The 21,156-nt window shown below is 43.1% G+C and overlaps 2 protein-coding genes and 1 long non-coding RNA gene across 3 annotated transcripts in view; all 3 read left to right on the top strand.

Annotated features, from left to right (window-relative positions):
* Positions 1-21,156, top strand: part of LOC144798401 (NACHT, LRR and PYD domains-containing protein 3-like) — a 546,600-nt gene that overhangs the window by 34,360 nt on the left and 491,084 nt on the right. The window lies entirely within an intron of this gene.
* Positions 780-13,032, top strand: LOC144798923 (uncharacterized). The gene is made up of 3 exons (XR_013603698.1): positions 780-918; positions 6,640-6,675; positions 12,848-13,032. It is a non-coding gene; the product is annotated as an uncharacterized LOC144798923 (long non-coding RNA).
* On the top strand, positions 13,152-19,082 carry LOC144798066 (uncharacterized). The gene is made up of 3 exons (XM_078668839.1): positions 13,152-13,286; positions 18,097-18,312; positions 18,798-19,082. The coding sequence occupies exons 1-3, from the start codon at positions 13,152-13,154 to the stop codon at positions 19,080-19,082; spliced, it is 636 nt and encodes a 211-aa protein (XP_078524965.1).

Raw genomic sequence — 21,156 nt, 5'->3', positions numbered from 1 at the left:
TCATTCACCCACTGTATTTTCACGTTGCCACACACACATTTATGGACGCATCCGCAGCAATTTTCAGTATTTTCATACTAAACATAAACGCCACAACTTTGAGCCAGTATATGACAAGAGTTGTATGTTTAAAAGTGAAACTTTGTATACTTTGGATGCTTTATATATGCCATTTTTAAGTGTAACTTCGAGCAGACAGTTGAAGTCTAATTACACTAACGTAAAAAAAAAAGGCCCTTTGCTTTGTCAGTTCCGAGCAAAATCTTATGTGGCCTTAAGGGAGTTGCCCAGGGAAGTCTACTGGCGCGCCAATGTCGAAACTCCATCTGCATACACATTCAAACATTCACACTTCCAAGTCGCGCACATCAGCTAGTGTGACTTTTCCTTGGGGCAAGGGAAGGACTAAAAGCTTTGATCCTTTCTTAAACCAAAAAAAAAAAAATTTATTCTTGCATCGTTACCCCCTATTTAAGCAGAGGGACGGGTCACTTTAAGTCATACTCTCTTTTTACCTGCGAGGACAGAACTTCGACTTACAGAACGGCGCTGTACTTGCTGCTATCGACCAACAGCCACTGAAAAATTACGGCATTCAATCTTACAACGTAAGTGCATGCAAGTTTTATTTCTATACATCTAAGGGACAGTATTGATACATTTACTTGCGTTTATTACAACTGTTACTATATCAACATCGCACCTCTGTTAAATTATTCTGCGAAATGTTTGTTTGCAAATCTACATTTTCTATGGTAATACTTAGCAAAGGACTACGTAATTTCTCAAACAGGTCATACCTTTGTTTAAACCAACCGATACATATTGTTTTTTTTATCGTTATCTCTTGTAGGTTATTGGTACGCTTTCAACATTTCCTTGATAGGGGGAAAGAAACTGCGCACCAACATATATCATGTAAGTACAGCCAACTGTTCACTCTTCTACACAATTTTTACTTCCGTTCCTAACACTCCGACTCGCCACACAGAACATTCCTTCCAATAATTCAAGGCACAACATAAGTTTGACACACACCCATTCATACACATAATTTTCTCGCTCTCTTTCTCTCTTCGTCTCCCTCCCTCTCTATAGCACACTAATCACACACACCCTGTCACATTAGGCAAAACACTGCATCTTACACTAATCACACACAGCCTGTCACATTAGGCAAAACACTGACTGCCACCCTTATACAGCACGTGCAAATCCTACGCAATGTAACATCATAGCACTTCGCCACTACAGCACCAAACTTTCAGTCAGAACTTCTAATTGCACATTAATTTGCACGTAAACAGGCAACACTTTACAACATTTACGCAAAATGCATTCATTCGCAGCTTTACTTGCACAGTTAGTAATCCAAGTTACAAGCTGACACACGGAAACAGCCGCTCGTACAACTACTAGTATTACATTTTCACAATCACACATCCAATAACACATTAGCCAGGATTAGCTGCCTACCCAAAAAAAAAATTGACCTTACACTTAATACACTATTCACAGGCACATTGGAACATTAGGTGGAATAGAACAGTCATAATCCGTTCGCAACACTTCGCCACACCACAACAAACTTTTCATACACACGATCAAGGGGACTTTCGCCCACACCCTCTATTACATGGCTACTCACAAGCTTTCTCGCAGGTGAATAATTTACTGTTTACTTTGTGTCCAAGGACCGCGTCGGTGGGGGCAGGGTTAGTGGTTAAGGGTCGGGGCGACAGCAACAACATAAAACTGACCATGAGGTTAATCACAGGACCCTGCAGCCGAAGGCTTCGTGCACTGAGCCCTCCCGGCATACACATAATTTTCTCGCTCTCTTTCTCTCGCGGTCTCCCTACATCTCTATAGCTCTCTCTCCCTCTCTATAGCTCCCCCTCCCTCTCTCCTGTCTTCCTCTGTCTCACTCTAACTGTGTTCCTCCCTCTGTCTCACTCCCCCTCTCTTTTTCCTCCTCTCTCCCTCCCTCTCCGTCTCCCTCCCTATCACCCTGCATCTCACTCCCTTTCTCTTCCTCTCCCTCCATTTCCCTTCCTTTCCCTAACTTTCCCTTCCTCTCTGTCTTTGTATATAACTCTCCATTTGTCTCCCCTTTGCACCAAACTTTTAGGAACAACTTCAAATTGCACATTTATTTGCACGCAAACAGGCTACACTTTACAACATTCACCCGCAGCTTTACTGGCACACATTAAGTAATCCAAGTTACTAGCTGACACACGAAAACATCCGCTCGTACAACTACTAGTATTACCTTTCCACAAACACGCACCCAATAACACATTAGCCAGGATTTGCGGCCTACAAAAATAAACACTTCACTTTACAGTTACTACACTATTCCCAGGCACATTGTATCATTCGGGAGAATAGTACAGCCATAAACCGTTCGCAACACTTCGCCACACCACAACAAAATTTTCATACACACATTACACGAACAAGGGCACTTTCACACACACCATCTATTACATGGCTACTCACAATCTTTCTCTCAGGGGACAAATTTAATGTTTACTTTGTGTCCAAGGACCGCATCGGTGGGGGCAGGGTCAGTGGTTAAGGGTCGGGGCTACAGCAACAACATAAAACTGGCCATGAGGTTAATCACAGGACCCTGCAGCCGAAGGCTTCGTCCACTGAGCCCTCCCGGCATACACATAATTTTCTCGCTCTCTTTCTCTCTTCGTCTCCCTCCCTCTCTATAGCACACTAATCACACACACCCTGTCACATTAGGCAAAACACTGCATCTTACACTAATCACACACAGCCTGTCACATTAGGCAAAACACTGACTGCCACCCTTATACAGCACGTGCAACTCCTACGCAATGTAACATCATAGCACTTCGCCACTACAGCACCAAACTTTCAGTCAGAACTTCTAATTGCACATTAATTTGCACGTAAACAGGCAACACTTTACAACATTTACGCAGAATGCATTCATTCACAGCTTTACTTGCACAGTTAGTAATCCAAGTTACAAGCTGACACACGGAAACAGCAGCTCGTACAACTACTAGTATTACATTTTCACAATCACACATCCAATAACACATTAGCCAGGATTAGCTGCCTACCCAAAATAAAACTTGACCTTACACTTAATACACTATTCACAGGCACATTGGAACATTAGGGGGAATAGTACAGTCATAATCCGTTCGCAACACTTCGCCACACCACAACAAACTTTTCATACACACGATCAAGGGGACTTTCGCCCACACCCTCTATTACATGGCTACTCACAAGCTTTCTCGCAGGTGAATAATTTACTGTTTACTTTGTGTCCAAGGACCGCGTCGGTGGGGGCAGGGTTAGTGGTTAAGGGTCGGGGCGACAGCAACAACATAAAACTGACCATGAAGTTAATCACAGGACCCTGCAGCCGAAGGCTTCGTGCACTGAGCCCTCCCGGCATACACATAATTTTATCGCTCTCTTTCTCTCGCGGTCTCCCTACATCTCTATAGCTCTCTCTCCCTCTCTATAGCTCCCCCTCCCTCTCTCCTGTCTTCCTCTGTCTCACTCTAACTGTGTTCCTCCCTCTGTCTCACTCCCCCTCTCTTTTTCCTCCTCTCTCCCTCCCTCTCCGTCTCGCAGCTTAGATTCATTCCCTCTTTCTTTTAACTCTCCACGTTTCTGCCTGTTTCACTCTCTCTTCCAACTCTCACCCCCCTCTCCATTTACTTACACAAATCTCGCAGATACCCCAAGCAGCGGTGCACGCAGTACCAATCCTTCTGTTATGCCACATCTCGCAGCTTAGATTCATTCCCTCTTTCTTTTAACTCTCCACGTTTCTGCCTGTTTCACTCTCTCTTCCAACTCTCACCCCCCTCTCCATTTACTTACACAAATCTCGCAGATACCCCAAGCAGCGGTGCACGCACTACCAATCCTTCTGTTATGCCACATTTCGCAGCTTACATTCCTTCGCTCTTTCTTCTAACTCTCCACGTTTCTGCCTGTTTCACTCTCTCTTTTAACTCTCACCCCCCTCTTCATTTACTTACACAAATCTCGCAGATACCCCAAGCAGCGGTGCACGCACTACCAATCCTTCTGTTATGCCACATCTCGCAGCATACATTTCTTCGCTCTTTCTTCTAACTCTCCACGTTTCTGCCTGTTTCACTCTCTCTTTTAACTCTCACCCCCCTCTCCATTTACTTACACAAATCTCGCAGATACCCCAAGCAGCGGTGCACGCACTACCAATCCTTCTGTTATGCCACATCTCGCAGCTTACATTCCTTCGCTCTTTCTTCTAACTCTCCACGTTTCTGCCTGTTTCACTCTCTCTTTTAACTCTCACCCCCCTCTCCATTTACTTACACAAATCTCGCAGATACCCCAAGCAGCGGTGCACGCACTACCAATCCTTCTGTTATGCCACATCTCGCAGCTTAGATTCATTCCCTCTTTCTTTTAACTCTCCACGTTTCTGCCTGTTTCACTCTCTCTTCCAACTCTCACCCCCCTCTCCATTTACTTACACAAATCTCGCAGATACCCCAAGCAGCGGTGCACGCACTACAAATCCTTCTGTTATGCCACATCTCGCAGCTTAGATTCATTCGCTCTTTCTTTTAACTCTCCACGTTTCTGCCTGTTTCACTCTCTCTTTTAACTCTCACCCCCCTCTCCATTTACGTTTCTGCCTGTTTCACTCAGCCACGCAACGCCACCCAGCCACGCAACGCCACTCACGCACGCAACGCCACTCACACGCGCAACGCCACTCACACACGCAACGCCACTCACACACGCAACGCCACTCACCCACGCAACGCCACTCACCCACGCAACACCACTCACCCACGCAACGCCACTCACCCACGCAACGCCACTCAGCCACGCAACGCCACTCAGCCACGCAACGCCACTCACACACGCCACTCACACACGCAACGCCACGCACACACGCAACGCCACTCAGCCACGCAACGCCACTCTGCCACGCAACGCCACTCTGCCACGCAACGCCACTCAGCCACGCAACGCCACTCAGCCACGCAACGCCACTCACCCACGCAACGCCACTCACCCACGCAACGCCACTCACCCACGCAACGCCACTCACCCACGCAACGCCACTCACCCACGCAACGCCAATCACCCACGCAACGCAACGCCACTCACACACGCAACGCCACTCACCCACGCAACGCCACTCACCCACGCAACGCCACTCACCCACGCAACGCCACTCACCCACGCAACGCCACTCACCCACGCAACGCCACTCACCCACGCAACGCCACTCAGCCACGCAACGCCACTCAGCCACGCAACGCCACTCACGCAACGCCACGCAGCCACGCAACGCCACTCAGCCACGCAACGCCACTCAGCCACGCAACGCCACTCAGCCACGCAACGCCACTCAGCCACGCAACGCCACTCAGCCACGCAACGCCACTCAGCCACGCAACGCCACTCAGCCACGCAACGCCACTCAGCCACGCAACGCCACTCAGCCACGCAACGCCACTCACCCACGCAACGCCACTCACCCACGCAACGCCACTCACCCACGCAACGCCACTCACCCACGCAACGCAACGCCACTCACACACGCAACGCCACTCACCCACGCAACGCCACTCACCCACGCAACACCACTCACCCACGCAACGCCACTCACCCACGCAACGCCACTCACCCACGCAACGCCACTCACCCACGCAACGCCACTCACCCACGCAACGCCAATCACCCACGCAACGCAACGCCACTCACACACGCAACGCCACTCACCCACGCAACGCCACTCACCCACGCAACGCCACTCACCCACGCAACGCCACTCACCCACGCAACGCCACTCACCCACGCAACGCCACTCACCCACGCAACGCCACTCAGCCACACAACGCCACTCAGCCACGCAACGCCACTCACACACGCCAATCACATACGCAACGCCACTCACACACGCAACGCCACGCACCCACGCAACGCCACTCACCCACGCAACGCCACTCAGCCACGCAACGCCACTCAGCCACGCAACGCCACTCAGCCACGCAACGCCACTCAGCCACGCAACGCCACTCACCCACGCAACGCCACTCACCCACGCAACGCCACTCACCCACGCAACGCCACTCACCCACGCAACGCCACTCACCCACGCAACGCCACTCAGCCACGCAACGCCACTCAGCCACGCAACGCCACTCAGCCACGCAACGCCACTCAGCCACGCAACGCCACTCAGCCACGCAACGCCACTCAGCCACGCAACGCCACTCACACACGCAACGCCACTCACCCACGCAACGCCACTCACCCACGCAACGCCACTCACCCACGCAACGCCACTCACCCACGCAACGCCACTCACCCACGCAACGCAACGCCACTCACACACGCAACGACATTCACCCACGCAACGCCACTCACCCACGCAACGCCACTCACCCACGCTCTCTCCCTCTATCATCTCACCCTGCCTGTGTGCCACCCGTGGCGCATACACTCACAGCAGCACTAGAGCTCTTAACAGGTCTTTAAAAGACTATTTACATGCTAATGTGCCCTTTATGGGAAAAATTCGAAAAAATCTCTTCTAAACATTATGTATTTTTTTTCTCCTTTCAGATTATTAAAACAACAACAAAAGAAACAGAAGTTAAGGTAAATACTACTTTGCCACTTAGTTTAAAATTTGTTAAAAGTTCAGACCTTACAGTCCCCAAAAATATTTGTTAGTTCACAAACCTTCTTAATTTACATTTGTTGATAACAACATTTCAGTATAACTTATAAGATGCAGATATGCTTGAAAGCAAGTTACCATCAAGGGAATAGCAAATTTAATAGCAAATCACAAGGTAAGCAATGCTTACCAAATAGTGCTTTTGCTGTCTTGCACAATTTATGCAAGCCAGTAACTACTTGGAACTCTAATGATCTGCATTATATAATGGACCGTGGGGACGCTTTATATCTCCAAATGCATTCTATTAACAACGAAACACTTATGCATCCAGATGACCTGCCAAGGTATATAGACCACAATCAAGAGATATATTCACTTTTGCTACGGAATGCTTACTACGGTGATGTCCTTAAACGTTTTGATAAAGCCTACCCAGATATTAGCACAGCATTAAATGTTACTATTAATAAGCACTGTGGTGTTCTACTTTGTATGAATGTTTATGTAATAGCTATTTTCAAACATATGCAATCATACTTTGTATTTGATTCACATAGTAGGGACCATGAAGGCATGCCTCATTCAAACGGAACATGTGTTACAATTGCATTTAATTCGTTTGAAGGCCTAATTCAATATGTTATGAAACTAGCATATAACTTTACACATCAGGCTGAGCAATGTGTCCAATTTGAATTAACACCAATAGATATAAAAGTCATTCAAAGGAAATCCTTTACAAAAGCACTTACTGTGCATAAAAAAAATAGTCACCTACCGCAAGAAAGAAAAATTTGGGTACATACTACTGAATGTACTCCTAATCAGACGATAACATCAACATCAATGTCTTCTGATGATTTACTGAATAAAAGTAAGGGAGGGAATAGCAATAGTAATCATTTAGCACAATTACCAGGTAATAGTAAAGCTATACAGGGAACAAATAAACAGTCTCGGAAAAGAAAAAGGGATTCAAGTACATGTCCAACTAAAGTTGTACAAAGAAAAAAAGTTAATACAGCTGAAGAAGACATTACCAACAGTCAACTAAGTGCTACTGATAATAACATCCCCATCTTCACGCAGGGCCAAAGACAGAAACGAGGTAAACAAATCCATACAATCATTCGCAAATTCCACCGGGAAATATTGCATGGCCCAGAGTACATTTGTACTCTTTGCAATCAACTGTGGCATAAACAAACGTTGCTAAATATACGCAGTGTTAGCCAATCTGAAATTTTCAACAAGTGTAACATTAGTAACAAGAAAACCAATTTTATTTGTAAGACTTGCTATTATTACATTCGCAAAAACAAAATACCACCATGTTCTATTGTAAATGGCATGGGCTTCCCAAATGTACCAGTTGAATTAGAATTATATGATTTAGAAGAAAGATTAGTTTCACCTAGGATACCATTCTTACAAATTCGGAGTCTGCCACGCGGTTTTCAAAAATCATTATCAGGTGCAGTAGTTAATGTACCTGCAGATGTTATGACAACTGTTACAATTTTACCAAGGCAAATTAATGACGCCATGACAATCCCAGTGAAATTAAAAAGGAAATTAATCTATAAATCATATACACATTATGAGAATATTAGACCAAATACAGTAAAAAAGGCAGCTACTTGGCTAGCTAAAAATAGTACAATGTTTAATGAATATGGTGTTACGATTAACCCTGACTGGGAGTATATACCTCCAGAAATAGAATCTCACAATGAGACTTCTGAGACAAACAATTCATCTGATAGTTCTGACAACATAGAAGCTGGGAATTTGGATACTATGTTAACAAATGAAACTATTACTAGTAATTCGCTGAATGTGTTAAGTTTCGCTCCAGCTGAACATAACACGCCAAGAGGTTTATATGAGGATAAAGATTCAGAGTTTTTGGCTTTCCCTACTATTTTTTGTGGTGAACGAAGGCCTAACAATAAGGAAAGACACATACCGGTACATTATAGTACTATTTGCCAAGCAGAGTTAAGGAGTTATGATAGAAGAGTCGCTAAATCTATTAGTAATATGTTTTTTAAAATGAAGAAATTACATATTAAGCAGATCCATGGTAAAATCAACATTTCCATCAGAAAACATTTTACAGATGGAAATAAAATAACTGCTAAAGACATTAAATGTAATATTGCCAATGTTTTTCAGTTTAATGAGGGGTACAAAGTATTAAAAACTATACGCAGTTCACCTCCATATTGGGAAGGTTGCAAAAAAGATATTTTTGCAATGATAAGGCAACTTGGCATACCCACTTTCTTTTTGACTTTATCTGCTGCTGAAACAAAATGGCACCATTTAATAAATATACTATTGAGAGTTAGAAACTTAAAGGAATGTACAGAGGAAGAATTCTTAAACATGTCTTGGGAAACTAAAAGTAAATTAATACAAGAAGATCCAATAACATGTGCAAGACAGTTTGACTATCAAGTTAGGAAATTCTTTAATTGTGTTTTGCTGAATGGCACTAATCCAATTGGGGAAATAGTAGACTACTTTTACAGAGTCGAATTCCAACAAAGAGGTTCTCCACATATACATGCATTACTCTGGGTAAACAAAGCACCATTGTATGGTGTTTCACCAGTCGAAGAAGTCAATAGCTTTATTGACAAATATATCACTTGTCATAAGTCTGAGAACCCTGTTTTACAACCGTTAATAAATCTACAAAGGCATGGTCACACCAAAAATTGCAGACGTAAACAGCAACGGACATGCAAATATCAATATCCCAAATATCCAATGTCAAGAACGCTCATATTAGAGCCATTAACACTTGAGGAGACAAATAAGCAATGGCAAGATAATATGAAAATAATACATGAAGCTATGAATAATACTACTTTTAATACACTTTCTTTTGAGGAATTTTTAGAGTTCATTAAAATGGATGATAAAGAATATATTACTTCTATACAAACTAGCTTACAAAAAACAACTATTTTTTTAAAAAGAACACCAGGCGAATGCTTCATCAATAACTACAATAGTACTCTTTTAGAAGCTTGGCGAGCAAACATAGACTTGCAGTTTATACTAGACCCTTATGCTTGTGCAGTCTATATTATCTCATATATCAGTAAATCGCAAAGAGGAATTAGCAAACTTCTAGCGCAAGCTGCTAAAGAGGTAACAAGCAATAGTAATATCAAAGATCAACTTAAACACATAGGAAACAAATTCCTCAACTGCACAGAAATTAGTGCTCAAGAAGCAGCATATCTAATTCTTCAAATACCATTGCGGAAAAGCTCACGATCATTTGTATTTATTAATACTAGCCGTCCAGAGAAAAGAACTTATTTAATGCGCGATATCGAAACTATTAATAACTTGCCCGAAAATTCAACTGACATTCAATGTGAAAATATTATTATTAAGTACTGCAAACGGCCACAATCATTAGAGATGTGCACGTTAGCAGACTATGCGGCTAATTTCAACTATGTGAAGAAAAAAACACATGGGAAAGAAATAAATGATTGCGAAGATTTACTTGCAGAACAAAACTTTTACAGCTCAGATGAGGAAGAATTAGAAATAGAATGTAGTCACGGAAATAAACAACAAAAGAAACAGAATTATGATTATGCTTTAAATAAGCGCAGACAAGGGAAAATAATACGCTTCTGCAGATTTAGCAAAAATAATGAACCAGAAGAGTATTATAGAGAAATATTAATGTTGCACTATCCATGGAGGGAAGAAGAAAAAATACTAATCAACAAGGAAACTTACTATGAGAGGTATCTGGAAGTTAAATCATTTGTTGACACACAACTAAAAATCTATAACAAACAGCATGGCGAAGTTACAAACATTATTCATGAACAGTGTCATGAAAATGTAATTTCACCTCCTCTATCACCAACTGTTAATATACAGACAGAAGACCAAAATCCAGAACATAATAATAGATATGATTTGGCTCTAGATTTAGGAATTAGAACTACAACTGAAGAACAAAGCTCAACTAACGTTATTTTACCCAATGAAAAATACCAACAACTTATGCAAAACTTAACGGAAGAACAACTTAAATTTGTTTACCATCACTTGCATTGGTTTAAAACTACAAGCACTCCATGCTATACTTTTTGCACTGGAGGGGCTGGTGTTGGGAAAAGTTTTGTAATATCTGCACTATATCAAACTTTACTACGCTATTATAACACTAAGGCCGGTGAAAATCCAGATAATGTTTATATCTTACTTACTGCTCCAACAGGAAAGGCTGCCCATAATATTAATGGAAAAACACTGCATAGCACTTTCAAAATACCTGTGTCGCAAAGTTTGACTTATAAACAACTGAGTCATGAACATAGAACTGCTCTACAAATGGAAATGATGCATGTTAGAGTTGTTATTATTGATGAAATTTCAATGGTAGGACACAATATGTTGAATTTTATACATAACAGGCTTCAAGAAATTAAATCATCTAATGAACCATTTGGAGGAATTTCTATTTTAGCCATTGGTGACTTTTACCAATTAAAACCTGTATTTGACAGATACATTTTTCAGGATTCTACACAAATGTATGGTCCTTTAAGTGCTAACTTATGGAAAGAACATTTTAAAAATTTTGAATTAACAAAAATTATGCGCCAAAAAGAAGATCTACAATTTGCTGAATTACTAAACCGATTGAGAGAAGGCAAGCATACTGAAGAAGATATTTCACAAATTAAGCAAAGGGAAATACAACCTGATGAGACTTTATTAGAAACAATTCCATATATCATGTCAACTAATTTAGAACAACATTGCAAAGATTATCCAGTCTACATAACAGTAGCAAGCGATACCGTCAGTTCAGATTTGTCTGAAAATGTGAAAAAAACGATTCTTAAGCAACTGCCCAAAGATCCACAGAAAACAATGGGCCTTTCACATACATTACACATTGCCTTACAACTTCGTTATGATTTAAGTTGCAATGTGGATGTCAATGATGGTTTAACAAATGGCGCAACTGGTGTTGTACAATTAGTTGAATTGATTAACAATACACCTATACTCGTTTGGTTGTTATTTGACAATCCCACTATAGGACAAACAACCAGACAACAATATAAACACTTATTTCATTCACAAATACAAAATACATGGACACCAATACATGCTATAGCTAGACATTTCCAATACACTAAAAAATTTATTACCATTATACGCAAGCAATTTCCTTTACGCCAAGCATCAGCACGCACTATACATCGCACACAAGGTGCAACTCTCGAACCACTTTATATACACTTTAATAACAGCAAGATTCATCATTTGCATTATGTTGCTATTAGCAGGGCAAAATCAATACAAAATGTATATGTACACAATTTTGATGAACGTAAAATTGTAGTACATCCACAAGTTAATGAGGAAATGCACAGATTAAGGACAGAAATGCCACTTGAAATACATATCCCACAGTTACATACATACAGTGCACATTTCAATATCATTGCACACAATATCAGATCACTACAGAAAATTTTTTCATCTATGGTAGCGGATAGGAATATATTACAAGCAGACATTATTTGCTTAACTGAGATCAACACTACAAGAAATGCTACAGCTAATGATTTCACGATAGAACAATATCATCACATTATATTTGATAAATTTCATACATACAACACAAACCATGGAATGATTATGTACTACAAAAAAGATTTATTTATATTGCCTATTTATGAGACACTTGAAGGGATTGACATTTTACATTTTACTCTACAGATTGATAACACAGATTACCTTATTATTATTTTATACAAACCACCCCTAAAAAGTATAACTTCTCTTTTTGATTTCATCACAAATATTACGGATTTTTACCCCACACACAAATTCATTATTATAGGGGATTTCAATGTGGATGTATCTCAACAAAATGCAAACAGCAAGCAATTACTTGGATTCTTTGAAACGCAATTACAATGTCAACAACTCATTAACAGTTACACAACTAACTACCAATCCATTTTAGATCATATATATACAAATGTCCAACTACACAACTATGGTACTTTAGAATGCTATTACAGTGATCATAAAGCAATATGGGTTTGTATTTAACATGTTATGTCACATTTTCTATTTCAGATGATGTCTATTGAAGAAATTATGAACATTAATACCGATGACAACAAACCATACCAGAAACCAATAAGAGTTAATGTCATCAACTGCTCAGGGAAAACTACGTACAAAAATGCTAAACAAGAGCAGAAAATTTTATTCCATTTGGCTTTAGCAGATAAAACTGGAACAATAAAATGTACTTGTTACCAAGAAAATTTATATGAGCAAACGAAAAATAAATGTGGACTACTGATACGAAACTTTATTAACAAGAAAAAAAACAATTTTAATTACAAAACAAACTAAAGTAACCAAATTTCCCGCAATGGCAATCGAGGATGGCCTGATCCAACAAGCAAACAACATTTTGCATCCGCCTGCACCATCGGCTTCTCCCATCAAGGAAATCAAACGGGCAAGTCTAAAAAGCCTGATGACCGTTTCAGGGACAATAATTGCCGTAAGTATGAACACAAACATATCATCATGTCAACTAAAAAAAAATATTGTCTCGCATTTGAAAAGTTGGACTTATTAGTATTGTAAATGACATATCTTATGTATTTTTTACTTTTTTAAATTGCAAGTCTAAATAGCACACCTATGTCATGTGACAGGCAGACCTGCTCTTAGGGCAGGTATGCTTGCCACATGGCACCTGTGCCGTTTTTGGGGATGCCAGAGGGTGTCAAAGTGACACCCCCTGCACCCTTCTGAATTCTTTAATTACCGATTCGGTAAATACCAAATCGATAATGCCTAATCATTCCTATGGGCTTCAAAGCCCATAGGAATGAATGGGCATTACCTATTCGGTATTTACCGATTCGGTATTTTAAGAATTGTTAAGGATTCGGTACGAATACAGATGTTGGGACCTACATACCATTTACCGATTTTTAAATACCAAATCGGTATTATTCAGTATTTCAAAATAGGTAAATGGGATTTACCTACATCGTGCCCTTAGTAACTTCACTAACAAGCTCAAAAAAGGTTGCATTATACACTCTTTCACACTATGTAGAAAGTAAGAGTTTTGGGAAATATAATAGGCCAGTGCTTTGGGGTATACTACAAATTCAAGTACTCTCCACAAAGCCTTTTTTTACAAAAAAAAATGCAATATGGTAGAAAGGATGTTCATTTGGGTCGTGAAATCTAATACATTATATTGCCAGTCATACAACGCACTACTACTATGTGTTTTTACTGTCACTATTTTATAGAATTGCTCTTTTTGGGTTTACCAAAAGAACGCAAAGACTGTCTTTACATCAATGCCTCACCCTCAGTCACCCTCACTCACCCTCAACACCCCACCCTCACTCTCCCTCAACACCTCACCCTCAACAATTCACCCTTAATGCCTCACTCACCATCAATCACCCTCAACACCTCCTCCTCACTCACCCTCAATCACCCTCACTAGCCCTCAACACCTCACACTCAAAAACTCTACACTTCTCCCTCAACTACTCACTCACCCTCACTCTCACTCAACACTTCAACACCTCAGCCTCACCCTCAACATCAATCACTCACCCTCACTCACCCTCATCCTTACTCACCCTCAACTTCTCACCCTCACTCACCCTCAACACCTCACCCTCACTCACCCTCAACACCTCACCCTCAACAATTCCCCCTTAATGCCTCACTCACCCTCAATCTCACTCACCCTCAATCACCCTCAACACCTCCCACTCACTCACCCTCACTCACCCTCACTAGCCCTCAACACCTCCCCCTCAAAAAGTCTACACTTCTCCCTCAACTCCTCAGTCACCCTCACTCTCACTCAACACCTCAACACCTCAGCCTCACCCTCAACAACTCACCCTCACTCAATCACCCTTACTCACCCACACTCACACTCATCCTTACTCACCCTCAACTTTTCACCCTCAATCTCTCACCCTCAACACTCCCTCACTCTCACTCACCCTAAACACCTCACCCTAACTCAGCCTCACTCACACTCACCCTCACATAACACCTCATCCTCACTCATCCTCACTCACCCTCAACCCCACCCTCACTCACCCTAACCCTCACTCACCCTCAACACCTCACCCTCAATCACTCACCCTCACCCTCACCCTCACTCATGTCATCATATGTACTAAAAAAATGCATACTTGCCTTACACACACAGTACACCCAAGCAGCGGTGTACGCACTACCAATCCTTCTGTTATGCCACATCTCGCAGCTTAGATTCCTTCGCTCTTTCTTCTAACTCTCCACGTTTCTGCCTGTTTCACTCTCTCTTCTAACTCTCAACCCCCTCTCCATTTACTTACACAAATCTCGCAGATACCACAAGCAGCGGTGCACGCACTACCAATCCTTCTGTTATGCCACATCTCGCAGCTTAGATTCCTTCACTCTTTCTTCTAACTCTCCACGTTTCTGACTGTTTCACTCTCTCTTTCAACTCTCAACCCCCTCTCCATTTACTTACACAAATCTCGCAGATACCCCAAGCAGCGGTGCACGCACTACCAATCCTTCTGTTATGACACATCTCGCAGCTTAGATTCCTTCGCTCTTTCTTCTAACTCTCCACGTTTCTGCCTGTTTCACTCTCTCTTCCAACTCTCACCCCCCGCTCAATTTACTTACACAAATCTCGCAGATACCACAAGCAGCGGTGCACGCACTACCAATCCTTCTGTTATGCCACATCTCGCAGCTTAGATTCCTTCGCTCTTTCTTCTAACTCTACACGTTTCTGCCTGTTTCACTCTCTCTTTTAACTCTCACCCCCCTCTCCATTTACTTACACAAATCTCGCAGATACCCCAAGCAGCGGTGCACGCACTACCAATCCTTCGGTTATGCCACATCTCGCAGCTTAGATTCCTTCGCTCTTTCTTCTAACTCTCCACGTTTCTGCCTGTTTCACTCTCTCTTCCAACTCTCACCCCCCTCTCCATTTACTTACACAAATCTCGCAGATACCCCAAGCAGCGGTGCACGCACTACCAATCCTTCCGTTATGCCAGATCTCACAATCTTCCATCACACATGGAGCTGGTACAGCACAGGCAACGGCAATGCAAGCTTCACTCAAACACGGAGCAGGTACAGCACAGGCAACAGCAGTGCAAGCTTCCCTTACACATGGAACAGGTACAGCACCGACAGCAGCAGTGCAATCTTCCCTCACACATAGATCAGGTACAGCACAGGCGGCAGCAGTGCAAGCTTCCCTCACACACAGAGCAGGTACAGCACAGGCAGCAGCAGTGCAAGCTTCCCTCACACATAGATCAGGTACAGCACAGGCGGCAGCAGTGCAAGCTTCCCTTACACATGCAACAGGTACAGCACCGACAGCAGCAGTGCAAGCTTCCATCACACACGGAGCAGGTATAGCACAGGCAACGGCAATGCAAGCTTCACTCAAACACGGAGCAGGTACAGCACAGGCAACAGCAGTGCAAGCTTCCCTTACACATGGAACAGGTACAGCACCGACAGCAGCAGTGCAAGCTTCCCTCACACATACATCAGGTACAGCACAGGCAGCAGCAGTGCAAGCTTCCATCACACACGGAGCAGGTACAGCACAGGCAACGGCAATGCAAGCTTCACTCAAACACGGAGCAGGTACAGCACAGCCAACAGCAGTGCAAGCTTCCCTTACACATGGAACAGGTACAGCACCGACAGCAGCAGTGCAAGCTTCCCTCACACATAGATCAGGTACAGCACAGGCGCCAGCAGTGCAAGCTTCCCTCACACACGGAGCAGGTACAGCACAGCCAACAGCAGTGCAATCTTCCCTTACACATGGAACAGGTACAGCACCAACAGCAGCAGTGCAAGCTTCCCTCACACACAGATCAGGTACACCACAGGCAGCAGCAGTGCAAGCTTCCCTCACACATAGATCAGGTACAGCACAGGCGGCAGCAGTGCAAGCTTCCCTTACACATGGAACAGGTACACCACCGACAGCAGCAGTGCAAGCTTCCCTCACACACCGTCACACACCCTCAGCTTCACACACCCTCACTCACCCTCACACACACACACACACACACACATACAACAACAAAAAGAAGAATAGAAATAAACTATCCTAATCCACACTCTAACTCCTAGATTGAAATCCTGAGTCCTAATTCACCCTACAAATACACTCTTTCACTCTATGTAGAAAGTACGCGTTTTGAAAACTATAATATGCCAGCGCTTTGCTGTATACTACAAATACAAGTACTCTCTACAAAGCCATTTTTTGCAATAAATATTGCTATCATTTAGGAAGGATGTTCATTTGGGTCGCTAAATATAATACATTATATGGCCATTCATTCATACAACGCACTAATAATATGTGTTTTTACAGTCACTATTTTATACAATGCTTACGCCTCACTCACCCTCAATCTCACTCACCCTCAATCACACTAAACTCCTCACCCTAACTCACCCTCACTAGCCATCAACACCTCCCCCTCAAAAACTTTACCCTTCTCCCTCAACTCCTCAGTCAACCTCACTCTCACTCAACACCTCAGCCTCACCCTCAGCCTCACCCTCACTCACCCTCAACACCTCACCCTCACTCAATCACTCACCCTCACTCACCCACACTCCCCCTCATCCTTACTCACCCTCAACTTCTCAACATCAATCACCCTCAATCTCTCACCCTCAACTCCTCACCCTAAATGACACTCACTCAGCCTCACTCACACTCACCCTCATCCTTACTCACCCTCAACTTCTCACCCTCACTCACCTTCAATCTCTCACCCTCACCCTCTCACCCTCGCTCACCCTCACTCACCCTCACTTACATTCACCCTCACACTCACGTAACACCTCATCCTCACTCACCCTCACTCACCATCAACTCCTCACCCTCACTCACTATCAACACCTCACACTCAATAACTCACCCTCACCCTCACTCATGTCATCATGTCTACTTAAAAAATGCATAGTTGACTTACACACACATTACACCTTTAGTAACTTCAATAACTAACTCAAAAAAATTAGAATTATACACTCTTCACACATAGTAGCAAGTATGACTTTTGGAAACTATAAGATGGCAGTGCTTTGGTGTATACTACAAACACAAGTACTCTCTACAAAGCCATTTTGTCAAATAAACAATTCAATCTTTTAGAAAGGATGTTCATTTGGGTCGTTAAATGTGATACATTATATTGCCTTTCATACAAGGCACTAGTAATATGTGTTTTTACAGTCACTATTTAATAGAATGCTTTCTTTTTGTGTAGGAAGAGGATGCAAAGACTGTGTTTATCAATGGGCAAGATACCCCACTCAAATCGATTACAATAAAAGATGCAACTGATGATATAAAAGTGACACTGTGGAGAGAAGCGTCACAATTTAAAATACATCTTGGAAAATATGTTACCCTGACTCACGTCACTGTACATGAATTCAATTGCCAAAAAATATTGAATACAACGCGCCATAGCAAAATGGAGGTAAGCACAACAAACAAAACTTTTGTCAATTATCTCTTCTCAGCCACTCTTGGACTTTCACCCAGTCTTGCCCTTTCACCCACTCTGCCCCTTGCACCCACTCTGGACCTTTTACATTTCACCCACTTGGGACCTTTCACCCACTCGGGAGCTTTCACCCACTCGGGAACTTTCACCCACTCGGGACCTTTCAACAACTCTGGCCCTTTCACACACTCTAGGCCTATCACCCACTCTAGACTTATCACCCACTCTAGACTTATCACCCACTCTAGACTTATCACCCACTCTAGACCTATCACCCACTCTCGACCTATCACCCACTCAAACCCTATCAACAACAGGGACCCTTTCACCTACTCAGTCCATTTCACCCAATCTGGCACTTTCAACCACTCTGTTCCTTTCACCCACTATAGGCCTTACACAAAACATAAAGTATACAAATTTAAAAACTAATTGTTGCTTTTGTTTTCTCTCAACAGGTAACAGCCCCACCAGAGGAAAAGATGGACATTCTAATTTATGGTGTTGAAAGCTCTACAGAGCAAAATAGTATTATCACAATAAAAGTGACAAACACAGACGAATATCAATCTATGCCCATCGAAAACCAGATCTTAATTAAATGGTTTATGTTAGATGAGGAAGTTGACAACATCGGAGATGCCCTTGTCCATTTTTTGCCACAAACTTTTGAAGTTGTCTTTTGTAATGGCCAAATCATAAAGATTCTGCAAGAAAAAGACGATGAAATATGTTCTGACTAAATTTTGCATGTTGCCAGGATATCTTATTTTTGTACAAAGTTAAACAATAAATATTTGTTTTTTTTTAAAATAATTAAAAAAGTGTGGGATACAAATTTTACAACTTCTATGGTATTTTTTGCTATACAAAAGGCAAATTGTAAGTAATACACTCAATTTATACAACATAGTCACACCCACATACAACATTCAGCCTATCCATTTGACATTACAAACACATATACAAAATTCACATACTTTGTAGCTTGCACGCACTACAGTAGTATGTATGAATGAGACTGTTGTTGTGCTAAATACGCCTGTGCTGGTGCCGAGTTATGCTGTGTTGTTGCTCAATGTTACTGTGGGGGGGCCGAATAAAAAGGTGGTATTGCTGCGTGTTGCATTGGTGGACATCACAAATTAGGTTGTTGTGAGAATTGCAACTGTTGTTGGGATGAGTTATGCTGTGGTGGTAATAGTTGAACACTAACAAACCACAACTCATCATCAACACATCACAACAACAGCATTAGGAAGCACCACACTAACATCACTCATCAACACACCAACATCACTCTACACCACCACAACAGCATCATTCTACAACAACAACATACAAAAACACAAACACACTTCACATTAAAATAACTATTCACACATGAAAAACACTCACATTTGCCAATCACACCCTCACTCACACTCACTCAGCCTCAACTCATCACCCACCCTCAATTACACTCACTCACCCTCAACACCTCACCCTCACTCTCCCTCAACACCTCACCCTCACTCACCCTCAACACATCACCATCACCCTCACCCACCTTCAATCACCATCAACACCTCACCCTCACTCACCCTCACTCACCCTCAACACCGCACCCTCAAACTCTCAATCACCCTCACTCTCAACACCTCTCCCTCACTCACCCTCAACGCCTCTACCTCACTCACCTTCAGCCCCTCACCACCTCACCCTCAATCACCGTCATCCTCACTCACACTCAAGACTTCATCCTCACTCACCCTCAACACATCTGCCTCAATTACCCTCAACCACACTTACCCCCAACACACTATCACACTAAAACAACACACAAACACTTACCACCACTGCACCACTTCACTCACCCTCAACACCTCACCCTTAAACTCTCACTCAAACTCACTCTCACTCATCCTCAATAACATACAACACCTCTACCACACTCAGCCTCAAATCCTCAATAACACTCAGCTCCTCACCCTCACTCATCCTCAACACCTCACCCTCAATTACACTCAACACCTCACCCTCACTCACCCTCACTCATCCTCACTCACCCTCACTCACCGTCAACACACTATCACACTACAACAACAAACAAATACTTACCACCACAGCAACACTTCACTCACCCTCAACACCTCACCCTTAACTCCTCACTCACCCTCAATCTCACTCATCATCAATCACCCTCAACACCTCACCCTCAACACCTCACTGTCATACTCACTCACCCTCAAAACATCACCCTCATTCACCCTCACTCACCGTCAACACACTATCACACTACAACTACAAACAAACACTTTCCGCCACAGCAACACTTCACTCACCCTAAACACCTCACCCTTAACTCCTCACTCACACTCACTCTCACTCATCCTCAATCACCCTCAACACCTCACCCTCACTCACCCTCAACGCCTCACCCACACTCACCCTCACACCCTCATCCTCAGCACCTCACTCTCTCTCACCTTCAACGCCTCACCCTCAACGCCTCACCCACACTCACCCTCAGCTCCTCACCCTCAGCCTCAACACCTCACCCTCACTCACCCACAACGCCTCACCCTCAGTCAACCTCAACACATCACTCACCCTCACTCTCACTCATCCTCAATCACACTCAACACCTCACCCTCAACACCTCACTCACCCTCAGCCCCTCACCCTCACTCACCCTCAACTCCTCACCCTCACTCATCCTCACTCACCCTCAACACCTCCCCCTCATTCTCACTCACTCTCACCCTCTCACCCTCATACTCACTCACCCTCAACACACTATCACACTACAACCACACACAAACACTTACCACCACA

This window comes from Lissotriton helveticus, chromosome 12 (genome assembly GCF_964261635.1).
Source record: "Lissotriton helveticus chromosome 12, aLisHel1.1, whole genome shotgun sequence".
NCBI lineage: Eukaryota > Metazoa > Chordata > Amphibia > Caudata > Salamandridae > Lissotriton > Lissotriton helveticus.
Note: the sequence above shows the minus strand (reverse complement) of the source record. Positions and strands in the feature narration are given on the sequence as shown.

Excerpts from the sequence above, each read along its gene's own strand:
- LOC144798066 (XM_078668839.1), top strand. The coding sequence starts at position 13,152 with ATGGCAATCGAGGATGGCCTGATCCAACAAGCAAACAACATTTTGCAT. Across the intron at positions 13,287-18,096 it reads TTTCAGGGACAATAATTGCC|GAAGAGGATGCAAAGACTGT; the intron begins GTAAGTATGAAC and ends CTTTTTGTGTAG. Across the intron at positions 18,313-18,797 it reads CGCGCCATAGCAAAATGGAG|GTAACAGCCCCACCAGAGGA; the intron begins GTAAGCACAACA and ends TTCTCTCAACAG.